The sequence below is a fragment of the Octopus bimaculoides genome, chromosome 20, assembly GCF_046866305.1.
Source record: "Octopus bimaculoides isolate indiv1 chromosome 20, ASM4686630v1, whole genome shotgun sequence".
Classification (NCBI taxonomy): domain Eukaryota; kingdom Metazoa; phylum Mollusca; class Cephalopoda; order Octopoda; family Octopodidae; genus Octopus; species Octopus bimaculoides.
The window spans coordinates 45,290,336-45,307,835 of NC_142947.1; the positions used below are offsets into that span (position 1 = coordinate 45,290,336).

Consider the following 17,500-nt stretch of genomic DNA (forward strand, 5'->3'; position numbering starts at 1 on the left):
TGGCGTAATTTGAACTCAGAACGTAGCAGCAGATGAAATACCGCTACGCATTTCGCCCGGCGTGCTAACGATTCTGCCAACTCATGGCCTCAGTAATAATAATAAGAATAATAATAATTTAGGCACAATAATAATGTTTGCTTATAATATATTAATGTGAACGGACGGCAACACCTCTGTGAAAACGTTTGAGAAGTTAAATAAAAAGAAGAACTTTGAAATGGAGGTTTCAAAACTGTGGCATAACTGTACAGATGATCATGGGTACTTTGGGGGAATGATATCAGGTAGCGTCTTGAAATACTATGATCAAATGCCAGGAAACCAAAAAATGCCAGAACTGGAACAAAAAAAAAAAATTGTTCCAATGGGTACAGTCCACATCCTAAGAAAAATACTGTCAACTTGAGAATATCTGAATCTTTAAAAATCTTTCAAAATTGCAGATATTAGAAAAAAAACTTTAAACGGAATCTTGATTCTTAATATTTGGTCTCATTTTCCTTGAAATATAGCATTGCTAATCATAAATAACACCCACAGTAAAATGACTAATTTACTGTTACTTGTAGTTCTTGGGTGAGACTTGGAGTTGCTCGTTTAAACAAAACAACCAAATAACGAAAATATAATAATAATAAAAAAGCATTTTCTTGATTGACCACAAGGGTAAAGAAGAAGACCATTCAGGACGATACAAACACAAGGACAGAGGAGATTTACACACACACACACACACGTGTATACAATAAAATAATAACAAGAAAATTGATACCAACAAAATTCTCCAAGAAGGACTTGTACCATCCAGGTGCACAAAAACACACATGCATACACACACACACACACACATACGACAGGCTTCTTTGAGTTTCCGTCTACCAAATCCACTCACAAGGCTTTGGTTGGCTTGAGGCTATAGTAGAAGACACTTATCCAAGATGCCACGCAGTGGGACCGAACCCGGGACCATGTGGTTGGTAAGCAAGCTTCTTACCGCACAGCCACGATTCTTTCTTTTTCATAATTTGGTAAAACTTTACATGTCTCTGCTTTTTTATTTGATTGCGTTTTGCAGGATAATTTTTTTGTTTGTTTATTATTTTTTAATTTACTTTTTCCTTTATTGATCATTTGTTTCTTTATTTCTTTCCTTAAAATATTTCTGAGGGTTGTTCTTCGGAAAGTAATACAAGCAGTGTCATCAAAACTTGCTGAAAACAGTAGCAGCAGCAGCAACAACAAAGACGTCAACAACAACAACAACAACAATAACACCACCACCACTACCACCACCACAATCACCACCCAACAATCTAGTCGGGTTCAGATTAATGGTATAAGCTGATAACTGATACTGTTACAGACAGATTTATGCGGTTATTCCACGTGTGCATGCCTCTGTATAACCGATAGCTTTGCGTATACATACATACATACATACATATGTATACATACGTACATATGCATACATACGTACGTACTGGGAAATGTTCTGACCGATAGAATAAGTACTAAAAAAAAGCCCTGAGGTTGAATACTTCGACAAAATCACACACTTCAAGGCGGTGCTCCAGCATGACCGCAGTCAAATGACGCAAACAAGTAAAAGAATAAAAGAACGTATCGAGGTTGTTTTTCTTAAATATTTAAACATTACAAATATTTTAGGTACATTAAAAAAAAAATTGCCGTGATAAGAACAGAATAAGAGTGGAATATTGTGTTATCAGTGAGCAGGAGGAACATGACTGGTGATGTGTCAGGCTCTAGTATAATTTTATTACGTAAACCCTCACTTTACGGGTCAGTAGTTCACGCAGATGTCTAAAAAGAAACACATGCTGAATTGAAGAATATAAGAAAATAGGGAAAATAAAGCATTGCATAAAATTATCTTCTGTTTCATAAAAACAATAATCGGTTGTCTTTTGCTAAACGGTGCAAAGGGCAAAGGTGAGTTTAGCATTCCTTTACACCATTAGTTCAAAAGGGACACTGGACAGCAAAAGATAGGAAACCAACGATTTGATGTATGAGTTATATCATTACTAAGGCCTTTAAATAAGATCTCAGTGGTCAACCAGTTGTATAGAAATTCAAAGGAGCAGTGAGAAAGGTAATAAGTTATGGGGGTCTAGTACCGAAAGATCGCCATGCCAAAGAATGGGCCTTGTACCATTGTCGATCGTAAAGATGTCTTTGAAAACTTTGATTTACTACACTTTCTCTCTCTCTCCCCCTCTCTTCGTCTCCTGTAATCATTATTTATTTCTTTTTTGCCCACAAGGAGCTAAACACAGAGGGGACAAACAAGGACAGACAAAGGGATTAAGTTGATTACATCGACCCCAGTGCGTAACTGGTGCTTATTTAATTGACCCCAAAAGGGTGAAAGGCAAAGTCGACCTCGGCAGAATTTGAACTCAGAACATAACGGCAGACGAAATACCACTAAGCATTTCGTCCGACATGTTATCATTACTGCCAGCTCGTCGCCTTTATCTTAAAAATTATTGTTAATGTAAACCACAGATTTGTCATGACATCCAGTCACTAATTCCTAACGAAACAACTAATTCATATAATTTTGGAACCTCATCAATGAATTTATTTTCCAGCTTTCTTTAGTTTTTTTTTTTTTTTGTCGCTGAGCTTACATTTAAAATATAGTTTGTATCTTTAATTCCGTACATCGTTAATTCAATGATTAGTGACACAATTCATTAATGAAGCTGCAGGAGACAGTTCCACAGAGATACTGTGAATAGTTTTACTCCCCAACATTTATTTTACCCTAACACACCGTTACCAACTGTCTACGATTAAAAAAAAAAAAAAAACTAGATCTCTTCTACATTGTCACATTACAGAATCAGAAGCAGACATTTCTGAAAGTCCTCAAAGATCTTCTCGAATTTCTACAATTTTATATTTAATGACTTTGACATCTTCTAATTTGCACTCCTATCCAGAGTCCCTCACACACACCACAAAATTTTTGCAGTGAAGCATTTCGCGTGTTTTTCAGTACATGCCGTCACCCAGGAGAGACAGACAACCGAAACATAAAACATAAACGCCGGACAACTCTAAAAACGAAAGCGTATAACCGACAACTTGTTATATTATTATCAACCATAAAATTCATATAAAACTCCCGTGGCTTTTCCTTCATAATCCGCCTGCAAGCTCTTTTATTTTTCCCTTTCATGTTTGATATATTATTATATCTCTGATCCCTGCAGTTGTGTAAGTCTAGCTTGCTTCCCCGATCAGGAAATCAAGTACATTTTCTTGTAATTCTTCGCTTGAAATATCTTTGACTTGTTTTGTTGCTAAACACAATGTTTCTTTACTGAAATGTCTGCGGCTCCTAAAAATAGTAACGCAACTGTAAGTTGTTTCACCATCATTTATTTTTGTAACAATTTTGCTCCAGACAAGTTCTTGAGGGCACTGTAGCGCAAGGGACCGAAAAAAAAAAAGAAAAGAAAAAGGAAAACACAAAAGGGACCTACACATTCACGTGTCAATTTAAAGACAGTTTAAAGGACTGATTATCAAAGACCAGTCAAAATCAGACACAAATATTTAGCTTTTTTCAGTTCTGTTTAATATATATCTCCGGACCGATAGAACCCGACCAAAAAATTTGTAACATAAATAATAAATTTTATTGGTTTTCTTTGAATAACTATAGTTTCAAATTATGATAGAACGCCAGCAATTTTAAGGGAGTGGTAAAATCGATTACATCGACCCAAGTATCCAACTGGTATTACTTATTTTATCGATTTTGAAAGGATGAAAAGCCAACTCGACCTCGACAGAAATAAATGTGCCACATTCTAATGAATTCTTCAGCTCTGCTAATTTTCCTCTACAGAATTGCGAAAGAAAAAAATTCGTTTATTTGTATCTTTTAGTAAACTACCGTTTACTTACAGGATGTGGCCCATCCATATTCACGTGTCCTGTTTCTGCTGTAGATTATTTTAAACTTAAAATGCCTATCAGTGATTTATGCGGTTACTAGACACACACGAATCACAATGGAACTGATTTAAATTTGGGGATACACACATACATGCACAAATATCAGTAACATCAATGCCAACACAGGGACACGCACTAAAATTTATGTCGGATCTTGTGAATCCAAATTTAAAATCCACCTGAACAACCACAGATCTTTCAGGGTCCCGGAGATATGCAACACGACACTGGCAGTATATGTATGGTACCTAAAGGACGATCATACGCCCTTTAACATCGCAATGGAACAAAACTATGTAAATTGTGTACGGCAGAAAAATATATAATCCTTATGACCTCACATGAGCCAGGAGTCTACCTGAACTCCAGGACGGAAGCCATGGGGAGTTGGTCCACATTTTCGGAAATTTTTACTTCAAAATTGGAAAACCTAGCTATCAAGCGGAAGACAACTCGCCCGGTCGTATAATTTTTAAGAGGAATATTTTTTGAACTATCACTGGCGTTCTTGTGTTTTTTTTTTTTAAAGAAAACATTCTTTGCAGAGAACAGTTATCGTTTAGAAAAACTGAAGATAAATCTAGTTCACGCTAGATATGAAACCAATGGGTTTTTTTCTAAACTGTTACTTTACACATACAAATATATATATATATATATATATATATATATATATATAGAGAGAGAGAGAGAGAAGTATGTATATATATATATATATATACGTATACACACACATGTGTATATATATATATATGTATGTGTGTGTGTGTGTGTATGAACATGTTTACATATATATATATATATATACACATAAATATGCACTTATATGTGTGTGTGGAGGCTTGTATGTGTGTTAGTGTGTATATATGTATATAGGCAGACGCACATAGAAGCAAACGATATAATCACGCACGCACACACATACCATCCGTTACTAAATCGGAAAACATGATCCCGTTTTAATTTAAAACACGTTTTTAATGCGACCACGCATTAGTATTTCTTACATTTGGAGCACCCTACATCAACTTCATAAAGCTGCAAACGACAACAAGAACAACTCAAGAAAAATTTGATTAAAAAAATGTTATCTTTTATTTACAAAGCATTATTTTTTCAAAAAACGAGTATGTTCTTCCATTTTAATCAGCTGCAATAAACAGAGTCGTCTGCAAAGATTTCACTTATGTGTTACTACTTTGATGTCTTAAGCACATAAAGATATAAAAATAATGAGTATAAAAGAAATGATTTCCGTTCATTATACCATTTTCGGCAGATATGCCATTTAAATGTTTTCTTTTTTCATACATTTTTCGTATACTGTTTTATGTTTTTGTTTCTCTTATCACGATAACTACCGCAGCAGACGATAGACATTTTAAGACGGTCTTTCATTTTTACATGTCACCGTTGTATTCTTGTGCTTCTTCCTTTGTTGTTTTTGTGGTAGCTGTTGTTGTTGTTTTTGTTGATGATGATGATGATGTTGTTATGCTGGAAAAAGAAGTTTAAAAATAACGATATAGGATTCTTCATAAGTATATACGACTTTATGTATGCACATATGTAAGTATATATGTGCATATTTTGTATAAATGTACATGTGTATCTACATAAATATATGTATATCCATTAATGAATATGTGTTTATATATAAATATACATCTATTCATGTGCATATGTATATATGCATAAAATATGTACAAATGGGCATACTTATGTATGTATGTATGTGTGTGCATATATATATATATATATATATATATATATATATAGGGGGAGAATTCACAAAAAAACAAAAGACGAAGACAGATGGTGTAGTCAACAAACAGATGTGTTAGTTTAACGCTCGGGAAGTAAAAAAAAGTCTTTAATGTTTCGAGCCTACGCTCTTCCACAGAAAGAAACAAGGAGAGAAAATAAAATATATATATATATATATATATATATATATATATATATATATATATAATTTTTGCGCCTCTTTCTTTGTTTTTCTTCTCTCCCACTCTTTCTTTCTCTCTCTCCTTCTCTGTCTGTCTCTCTCTCTGTATGTATGTATATATATATATATATGTATATATATATATATATATATATATATATATATATATATATATATATATATATATATATATATATATATATATATATATATTATATATATATATTATATATATATATATACACAGAGAGAGAGAGAGAAAGAAAGAAAGAATATATATATATACTTATATAGCACATAACTCATCTATACATGAAAACATACGTACACTCATATATAATGTATATACTATATACACAGTCATGCACACACACGCATACACACACATGCATGTATTTATATGGGAATGAATTTCGCCCAAAACTTGTAAAAATTTTAACTCAAACGTATTTCCTTCGAAGAAAAAATATTGAAGGAAAACTATTAACACTACATTACAGCCATGTTATTAATACATGGCTGACATCGGAATGTACGCCAGGAGGCAGACTGAAACGTTATATGAAGGTTCACCAAAACAATATTATAGCACTATTGCTACATCTGAACAAAAGAGTGTAAGTTTCTAGCACGATTTAAAAATCACATCTGTGCTGTTCATGTTTTAAGAGAACAATGGAACGACGGCGATACTCGAAATCGACTTGCTGCCATCACACACACACACACACACACACACACGAACACGAACACATACACATACGCGTTGGTATCGAATAGTGAGAATAGGTGCACAACATCGTATTTCTATTCGTGGGTTAACAAGGCTACCAATGGTTTCATGTGAAGAGATCGTCACAATTGTTCATTCGTGCCACATACACACACACATATATATTAGGATGGAGCGAGAAATGAAATTTTCGAAATTGGTAATCAAGAATCGCAGTTTATATTACAGAAATCCCTCGACTATTGCGAGTGTTACGTTCCAAAACCTCCCGCGATAGGTTAAAATCCGCCAAGTAGAAACATTACTGTGCTGTATATTTTTAAAAAATCATTTTTATAATTTGTGTATATTTATTATCATAAATGCAAAACAACACCACGGAGGAATCGACGTAAGCTTAAATAATAAACCACGATATGGCGAGGGGTTGCCGTATTTCTGTTTATGACAAATTGTTTTGCTTTCAAATATGTTTTAAATTTTCACCGCCGCTCATATAGTATGCAAATAAGAGCTCTACAATAACACAGCTAAAACGAAAACATTAACTAGCACATAGTCGTGTTTTATAAAACGCATATATGTGAATGTGGGTGTGTATGTGTGTATATGTATATATATATATATATATATATATATATATATATATATATATATATATATATATATATAACGTTGACCACTAACGTGGACAATTATATATATATATATATATATATATATGTGTGTGTGTGTGTGTGTGTGCATGTATGGGTGTGTATTTATAAAATTGGTTTATTAATATCTGCGTATATAGGAATACAGTAATCTGTATACATGTATGCATACCCAAACACTCACACACATGCATGCACATATCGACACACGTACACATATAAATATTTACTTTTTGGAAATATATGAAAAGTTATATAAATGTTAAAAATACTTGTATTTTGTATGTATGTATATGCATCTATGTGTGTGTGTATATATATGTATGTGTTTTACATATATATATATTTATACACACACGGATACAGACACATATATACATATACATATACATACATGTTTATAAGTATATATATGTGTATGCACACATATATGTATAAATATATTTGCATGCATATATATATATATATATATATATATATATATATATATATATATATATATATATATATGCATATACAAACGAAACCTTGTGAATGTATTTGTTAGAAACCGAAAGAAGCCTGTCATGCATGTGTGTGTATGTGCGTGTGTGTGATTTAATTAACTGTCTTATATAATCTACATATACAAACGAACACCCCCACACTCCAACACACACAGACATACGCACTCATATTTACACGTGGTTTAAATTTGACATTAATATGCATAATGATAAAAATTTGGTTCATTTAAACAGATGCATTTAATAAACATTGACAAATTAGTTCTTGTTAGTTACACCCGAAGAAATCTGTAACCTTGGTCTTTGCGTCCATCCTTATTTACAGATGGTGAATATCCAATTGACAGGGGCGCCCTCTAGCGACTTCCTTTGACATTTTGTTGTTGATCAGATGACCTAATTTGCATTTGGCGCCAAATATTGTTTTAATTTTTTATTTTCATTTTACATTTTTTGATTATATTTTTCTGCCTTGCATGTGTTTGGACTGAAGCAAAACATGTTCAAGGCAAATTATAGTGTCATAAGTGCTCCGATGATGACGATGATGATGATGATGACGACGATGATGATGACGATGATGATGACGACGATGATGACGTCGATGATGACGATGATGAAGATGATGACGATGCCGATGATGAAGATGACGATAATGATGATGATGACGATGATGACGATGGTGAAGATGATGACGATGATGAAGATGCACATATCGTTAGCCACCTACGGACTTGCTCAACTGGTTAAGGTCAAATAACTGACAAGCAAATCTGTAATATTGAGTGGGATATATGCTGTAGCCCATCTTTTATGCCAAGACAAATCATGTACATGATGATGCTTCCAATCAGTTAAGATCAGAAACCATGAGAGCCAGTGCCTAGCACTACATTAGGGCATTATTATTATTAAACTATAAAGGCACGGAGCGCCGTCAGCCGAGCATGTCCGAGTTGCGCGCAGGAAGACGAGACGGTTCTGCATGCACACGTCAAGTGCCCGAGTATTGCTAACCTGTGGGTTTATGTCGAATACCTGCTGTCGCGTGTAGGACTGATCCGGCTATCAACTGAATCCATCGTGAAGATCGCTCCGTCACCTTCCTTTGACCGGGAAGGAAAGGCTGTTTTTATATGCGTGGTGGCCATGGCGAAAGAGGTTTTTTGGTGGACGAGATTGAAGGAGCTGTCGACAAACACGTTTCTCTATGGCCACTCCCTCATCAGCACTTGAAAAGGGAAATAAGATTAGAGAGGGAAGCGTTGTCTTCCAGCCATTTTGCTGAAAAGTGGATGAAGGTGGCGAAAATGGTGCGAGCGAACGGGCCTACCCTGAGCATATGCTTGTAATTGAAGAAAAGGAAAGGAACAGAGGTACCTACCCCAAAATTCAGGTTACCCATGGTTTTTATAGGGGTTTTCCACGAGGAGCCCACAAGCGTCTCCTCCCGGAATTTGAACTCAGAACGTAACGGCAGACGAAATACCGCTAGGCATTTCAATAATGAAAATACCATGTTTTTAGTATCAAAAATTTAAAAGTAGTCATTGTCATGATAAATGCTAAAACAAGACAAAGCAGAACAGCGAGCGGAGGAGGAGGACGGGAGATAACAGTAACTGGATCTGCAACATTAACAACAACCACAAAAACAAACGAAACAAGAAGCAAACCAGATGACAAACGAAACAGAAAGAAGACACGTGTTTAACAATAAGTGGGTACTTCCGTGAAAAAAAAAAAAGACCTGATTGTGCACTTCCACACTCTGCTCTTTACATGACACACTCGCTAATGATATCTCGTACTACTGGAGAGGTCAGAAGTCATAAGAGGACAAGAGGTCATACTGGAAAGCGGTCAGTCATTGACCTATAATAGAGATTGTGCAGCAACAACAACAATAACAAAGAAGGGAAACGGAAGAAAGGGCCATTCCAGCTCATTAATATAATGTTTCTCATAGGGGGTGGAAGGTTTCTCCCTCATTCCCGAGGCTGGGGCTGTGGAGACTGAAAAGGGGTCGGGAAAATGGTTGTATCAGTGCACATTGCGTTTCTAATTATTTAAAGCGAATTTTAAAACTTCTCTACCACCATGACGACCAAAGAATTACGAGGTGGGGCTGAAAAGTTCCTGGTTTTAAGGGTGTCACGAAAGGCCTGGTTGGAGGTTCAACCGTCTGAGTTCTTTTACGGGACTTAGAAAAACTGAAGGACCGCTGCAATATGTGAGTCAGAGAGGGGAATATGTTGGATAAAACCATAATTATCAGATCCTCTTGTATTTTCTTTTACCCAAAGCCAGGAACTTTTCAACCCCTCCTCGTACGTATATGAATACTAGTCTCCATTTTCGACTCCTTGGGGAACAAAACAAATTCTACTGATACGAAGGGGTGTTCATTAAAGGTTTCCCCTGACCCACTTCTGGTTATTGCAAGAAATAGAACTTGTACAGGTATAATCATACATGTCTCTAGATGCCACATTGTAAATTGTAGCTTCCACTAGGATTCGTTGCCCAGATGAAAGCACACTCCTGCGGCCATGAAATCCTTCCTCATCTCCCTTATTTTCCCTTCTTTGCACCATCTGACTTCCTTCCTCTTCCCAACAATGAAGTCTTTTTTTGAAGGGGAAGCACTTTTCGGATGATGATGAACTTATTTCCGAGGTAATGTGTTACAATAAGTACGATGAACTAAACTACTGTTTTATTCTGCTTTTGACCCGTCCGTCCATCCATCTATCCATGCTTAACCTATTGAAAAACAGCAAAACATTAAAACATTTACTAATGGCGGAACTTTGTACATTCAGTAGAATAAAATTCATTGGTTTGACTGGGAGTTGAAGTTTCGCCTTCAATGTGTGTGTGTGTGTGTGTGTGTGTGTGTGTGTGTGTGTGTGTGTGTGTATGTGTGCCTACCCACCCCACACACAGCCATCACATTGGACTCAAGCAACGTCTACACCAAAACGACTCCTTTTGACACCATCCCTTGCAAATCTAAATATATGAATAAAAAGTTTAAAAGATGCATAAAAATGGAATAAAATAAAGACATGTACACAAATGTATATACACACGCACGCGGTCTCTTTCTCCCCCCCCCTCCCATTAATCTCTCCGACGCACACGTACACACACACACATTTATACATGTTTACACATAACTATACAACATTAAATGGCCTCAGGTTATTCGTAGCCCGACCCATTTCCTTATTATAGACATACAAGAATAAAACAAGGTCAATGACTCCAGAATTGAAAACGGTAAATCCTTCGTGCTCGCCCTCTCTGCTCCTCCATCGCCCTCCCCTTCTCCTCCTCCTCCTCCTCTCCCTCGTCACCTTCGCCGCTATGTTGTCAGCGTTTAAACACTCGAGTGTCCAAAAAAGGCAAACGTACTCCATTAAAATGGCTGCTGCCTGACATTCGGAGATCTAATTAGGAACACAATGACAGCAATAGCAAAACGATAATGATGATGATGATGATGATAATGATGATGGTGATGGTGGTGATGGCCATAATGATGATGATGATGGTGATGATGATGATGAGAGTGGTGACGACGATGATGATGGTAATGGTGATGATGATGATAAATGATTGTCTCGAATTTAGGTTGAGTAGATTGTATGAATAGGGTCGCCTTTGATTCATATTGAAGTTATAAAAGTGTGTGTGTGTGTATCTATATACATAAATACACGCATTATATATATGTGTGTGTGTGTGTATAAATATATACATAGATATCTATATATAAATATGTATATATATATAACTATATATATATATATCGTTTTTGGATTTGGTTTGCAAGATTATATATATATATATATATATATATATATATATATATATACACACACATAAGCACAGGTGGAGTCCCTGTTCAACCTCACCAATGCCCTATTCATGGAGCAAGTTGTACTCAGATCAACAAGGGCGAATACCATTTTGGATCTCTGCTTCACAAACAATATGGACATCGTTTGTGATGTGAAGGTGACGCCGACATTAGTCTCGGATCACAACATAAAAGAGCTGTCTATGTTTGGGCCAAAAGAGTCGGACTCGTGATCTGGCGATTGTGAACGGGGCACCGGAAACACATACGAACGCGCGCGCGCGCACACACTCACACATGCACACACTAATGGTAGTTTCTCGTGCCTACACACACATGCACGCGCACGCACACACACATGTATGTGGATAATCCTTGCGAGCTCTCCTACGATAACCACAAACCGTCGTCATCAACAGTCTCGTGACGTCTAACATTACATCACCATCATCCAAACCACCACCACCACCACCACCATCACCACCACCACCATCATCATCATCCAAACCACCACCACCACCATCGCTGCCGTCACTGCACTAAGAGCAACAACGTCACCGCCATAAACATAAACGCCATCACCAACACCACCACCACCACCACCATCACAACGGCAACCAGAATCGTCACAAACCACCGCCTTTACCGCTGCTAACACCACCAGCATCAGCAGCACCAAAACCTACACCACCACCCCAACAACAACAACAACACTACTAGTGTGTTGTTTCCTGTTTGCAATTTCGGTCTTTAAGTACTGCGTCCTGGAACAGTCAGTACACCAATGTCGAAGAACATCAACAACAAAAACTACTACTACTACTACTACTACTACTACTACTACTACTACTACTACTACTACTACTACTACATCATTAAATTGGTAGATTACGTTCCAAATCATTTCGTATTATCATGTCCTAGTTTAGTGTCCTAAATATCAACACAATGTTTACAAGGAGTTGGAATCCAATATTTTCTCTGCTAAATTAAAGGGCCTTCCTCATTCTTCCTGTGCCATCTGTCAAAAACGAACAGACGTAAGTCTTGTTTTCTTTCCATAATGAAACAGGAGCCGAGTTACGATCGACACTCAAAGCTTTCCATGGGATTTCGAACCTATTGGAGAGTGAAAAATGGATATTTAACAGTTAATTCTTGCAGAAGGCCTTGGCAGGAGATAAATTAAAAGGTAGAGAGAGAAAAGACAGACAGCTAACCAGCTACATAGGTATATGCGTCTCTCTCTCTCTCTCTCTCTCTCTCTCTCTCTCTCTCTCTCTCTCTCTCCCTCTCTCTCTCTCTCTCTCTCTCTCTCTTTCCACACACACACACACACATATGATATATATATATACGACGAACTTCTTTCAGTTCCCGTCTACCAAATCGACTCACAAGGCTTTGGTCGGTCCGAGATTATAGTAGAGGACACTTACCCCAGGTGCAACACAATGGGACTGAACTCAGAACCATGTGGCTGGGAAGCAAACTTCTTACCACACAGCCATACGTATGTATAAATACACACACACGCACACACACACTTGGATCCAACTTGTACAAATGCAAAGCAGAAGTCAAACAAAAAATAATAATAATAATATTGCCGAACGACCTGCCACTCAAATGATTTGTTTTTATTCTGATCAAATGCATGTGCCGCCGCCGTGCATTAGTTCACTCCCTCCTCCATCAAAGTGACGTTGCCTGAATTGGTGCACAGGCGTCAAAGTGATCATAGAGCAACGTGAATTGCAGTGTTTTTCTCAGGAACACAACGTACCACTCTGTCTAGGAACTGAAACCACGATCTCGCGGTCGTAGTGCAACACCTTAACCATTAGGCCATGCGCCCTCATTATATATATATATGTGCGCGCGCGCGTGTGTATTTGCGTGTACTTCAGAGCTGTCTAGTTCAGACGAAGCATTTTCAATGCTGATGCTTCTTCCGTCAAAAGGCGCCTGCGGAAACGCCCCACCCAAGGCATCCACGTTTCCATTGACGCCACAGAAGGAAACACCGGGAATCTGAGAATAAAAGAAGCCATCATCAGTAGCAAGACCAAACCACAGATTGATAACCGAACCGAACTGCGCGCAACTGAATAGTGGTGCCATCTTATCCATGCAAAGCAAAGTTTGATATGCATTGAGGCATACGCACAATGCAGAGCAGAAAATCTAGCTTGCAACACTAAATCTCCGAAGATTTCCTTAAGAAAGGGTCCTAACTCCAAATATGGAAATACAAGATAAAAGTAAAATCGCTGACTTCTATCTTATTTTTTATTACTGACATTGTTTAGGGTTTACTAAAAAAAAAATTGAACATCTATCTATCTATCTATCTATCTATCTATCTATCTATCTATCTATGTCACATATATAGATATAGTTGAAAAATATCGTTATAGGTATAAATATACCATAAACAATTAGAACAATGGAGGAGAAAAAGATGTTGAGTCAAAATTAGATTTAATACGAAATAGGATTCTGTAAATACGCGCGTTTCAAAAGACAATACAAATATGTAAGAAAAAATTATAATCATAGTAATTATAAATAAATTTATGCATTGTCATTTTCATCAGTGTGAGGAATTTTTGTAAGGACATCAAAAAAAGGTTTAATAAAATAAAGTAAATGAAAATACTTTATATATATATATATATATATATATATATATATATATATATATATATATATATATATGTATGTATGTATATATATATATAAATATAAGAAAAAATGGGAAAGACCGCAACAGGCGACAAGACATCCAGACAGTTGGATGATACAAAAAGGGATATGAAAAAACAAGGACGGGTCATTCGGAGTTTTCTTTCGTGAGTCGAGTTCCAGATTATCTTTGCAGTTTCGGCTGGTTATACTCGAGACTGTTCCAATTTTCCCAGCCCTAAGGAAAATCTAAGCTGAGAGCTTTAGATTCCTTGGAATGAAAACAAGGACAGAAAAGAGACGGAGAAATGGCACACAAATAAAAATGCAAACAACAGGACATCAACAACAGGTGTCTTTCGACTTAGGACGAATTAAATTAAGCTGGCGTGTGTGGAAGTGAAGTCTTACGGCAGGGACATAAGAGATGACCGGCATGGGAAGGAATATAGATCTTCCACGGATATATATATATATATATATATATATATATATATATATATATATATATATATATTTGGTGCAATACTTACTTAACATACTTTGTGTGTCTTCATGGAAAAGAATACTTTCAGATGCGGCTCCATATGCTGAAAATATGAATACAAACAGGTTTTGTTTGGTGTTTTGAAAGTTTGGAATATCTGGGCCAAATCGGCGAACGGGAAAAGACTAAGAGGAGAAGTTTCAGACCGAATCGGGATACTTTCTCAGCAGATAAAACCATATATACGTATACGCATGCATGCATGTATCTATCCATCCATCCGTCCGTCCGTTCGTACATACATACATACATACATACATACATACATACATACCTATTGTCGCGAAACGCAGACATACACACAACACAAACATAAACACCAAACACAAACACATACACTCACACATACTCATTAGAAGCGCATCGACAAGTACACATATACGGATATGTATGCATTAGCACACACGCCAACAGGGCAACTTGTATGTGTAGTTTGACCAGGTAGAAATAATAGTCCGATATTCTTCATGTCATATCGCACCGTCTTAAAAATGTAAGGAAACATTGGATAATGTAGGCCAAGGTACACTTAGCCTGAATGAAACTAGGGATGAACACGGGGTGGGAATGCATCTTTGATCACAGATTTCCCTTGGTTTAGACAACAATACATACAGTTACTAGCACTAGCAACACATAACACTCGCACACACACACGTACTTTCTCGCATACACACACATACACACGTACGTATTTTCTCGCATACACACATACACGCACAATATCTTAATTAGGCATCATGCTGATTTTGTTGAAAAGCAAAGTGGGAGAGAATATTTAAAGAATGATTAACCTGAGCGAAGTGACATAAAGTACCTTGCTCAAGGACACAACGTTTTACCCAAACCAGGAGCCGAACTCACTATCTGGTAACCACGAGCAGAACAAACCTAACCATTCGACCATCACTTTTCCAGTCCAGCTCTGTATGCGTATTGGATTAACATTTTAGCACAGGACCATCAATTTCGGGATGGGGGTATGTCGATTACATCAACCCCAGTGCGTAACTGGTACTTATTTTATTGACCCTGAAATCATAAATGGCAAAGTCGACCTCGGCAGAATTTGAACTCAGAACGTAGCGACGGGTGAAATACCGCCAAGCATTTCGCCCGGTGCGCTAACGATTCCCCCAGCTCACCGCCTTATTATTATTATTGATGATAATAATAATAATGGTTTCAAATTTTTCCACAAGGGCAGCCATTTTGGGAGAAGGGATTAAGTCGATTATATTGAAAGGATGAAAGGCAAAGTCGACCGCAGCGGGATTTGAACTCAGAACGTAAAGACGGACGAAATGCCGCTAAGCATTTTGTCCGGCGAGTTAACCATTCTGCCAGCTCTCTGCCTTCGCTATGTATGCTTATTAAAATTTTAAAAATGATTATGTATAAGCACCCTATCCATTTACCAGCGGCGATTCCTTTCCGATTGCGACTCCAGAGAATTATTACCGCCAAAATCAAAAAGACAAGAAGCACGAAGCAAACGGAACTGAGAACAATGGCGATTGGGACACTCGTTTCCGATTTTCTCACGTTGGTTTTTTCTGTTAGAAAAATAAAATGGAAGAAAATATATAAGCAATAAGAATCAGAAAACAAGACAAAAATGCAATGAAATAAATAATTCAAATAAAAGCGTTTGAAGTGCTCTTTGCCCTAAAATTGGGTGAAGGATAAGATTGTGTCTTTACTATGAGCAGAGACAACACATGCGTACGCACACACACATACGTACACACACACACACACGTACACACACTCTCTCTCTCTCTCACATACACACACACACACAAACACACATTCTCTCTCACACACACACAAGCACGCACGCACACATTCACACTCTTATGTACACGGTCTCGTATACACACGAGCATGTAAATTTCCAGTCAAGAAAAACAAATTAGACACGAAAAGAAAATTCAAAACAGGTTTACTCACGCATTGTTGTGACGGAAGGTAAACTGTTTTTAGTGCAAATCGTTGACATGCAGGCTCGAATTTGTTGCGCAGCACCTTCACACATTGGAGACCCGAAAGGGTTCAGACAAGATCGAGTGCGTATCTGGATCCCTTCGTTGCAATTTCCAACACACTGGCTCCATTCAAACCAAGACGTCCATTCGTTATCCACTGCATATATATATATATATATATATATATACATATACATATATATATGTGTATGTGTGTGTATGTATGTATATATACATGTGTATATTTTTGCATGTATGTATGTCATTTTTCAGTTTTATTTCAAGATTTCTTGCCAATAAAGAAAATCCCGGTTTCTAACCTAGATCCAAAGAATTCATTGGAATTTCAACATCAACAACAGCATATTTTTGTATGTATGGATGTATGTATGTATGCATGTAGGCATGTAAAAATAAATCGAAAGTTATAATGAATAAACGCTCCAATCGGTCAAAACGACTTTATAACATTCCCATATTATCATAAATCGAACATAAATATATATTAAAACACCTATATACGAATAAGAGGGGTGATAAAACCAAAAACTGTAATACGAGTGAAGT

General features: G+C 36.8%; 1 protein-coding gene across 4 annotated transcripts in view; it reads right to left on the minus strand.

Annotated features, from left to right (window-relative positions):
- Positions 1-5,070: 5,070 nt before the first annotated feature.
- Positions 5,071-17,500, minus strand: part of LOC106870178 (uncharacterized) — a 48,650-nt gene continuing 36,220 nt past the window's right edge. For 2 of the 4 annotated variants that reach the window (XM_014916189.3, XM_014916181.3), the window contains exons 6-9: positions 16,899-17,090; positions 16,364-16,501; positions 14,932-14,988; positions 5,071-5,496 (exon numbers count right to left, since the gene is read on the minus strand). In XM_014916189.3, coding sequence (XP_014771675.1) covers positions 5,492-5,496; positions 14,932-14,988; positions 16,364-16,501; positions 16,899-17,090 — 392 coding nt within the window. In that variant the 3' untranslated portion in view covers positions 5,071-5,491. Of the gene's footprint in view, positions 5,497-14,931; positions 14,989-16,350; positions 16,502-16,898; positions 17,091-17,500 lie in introns of all 4 variants that reach the window. The other 2 variants (XM_052975106.2, XM_089338512.1) reach the window with 1 other exon arrangement.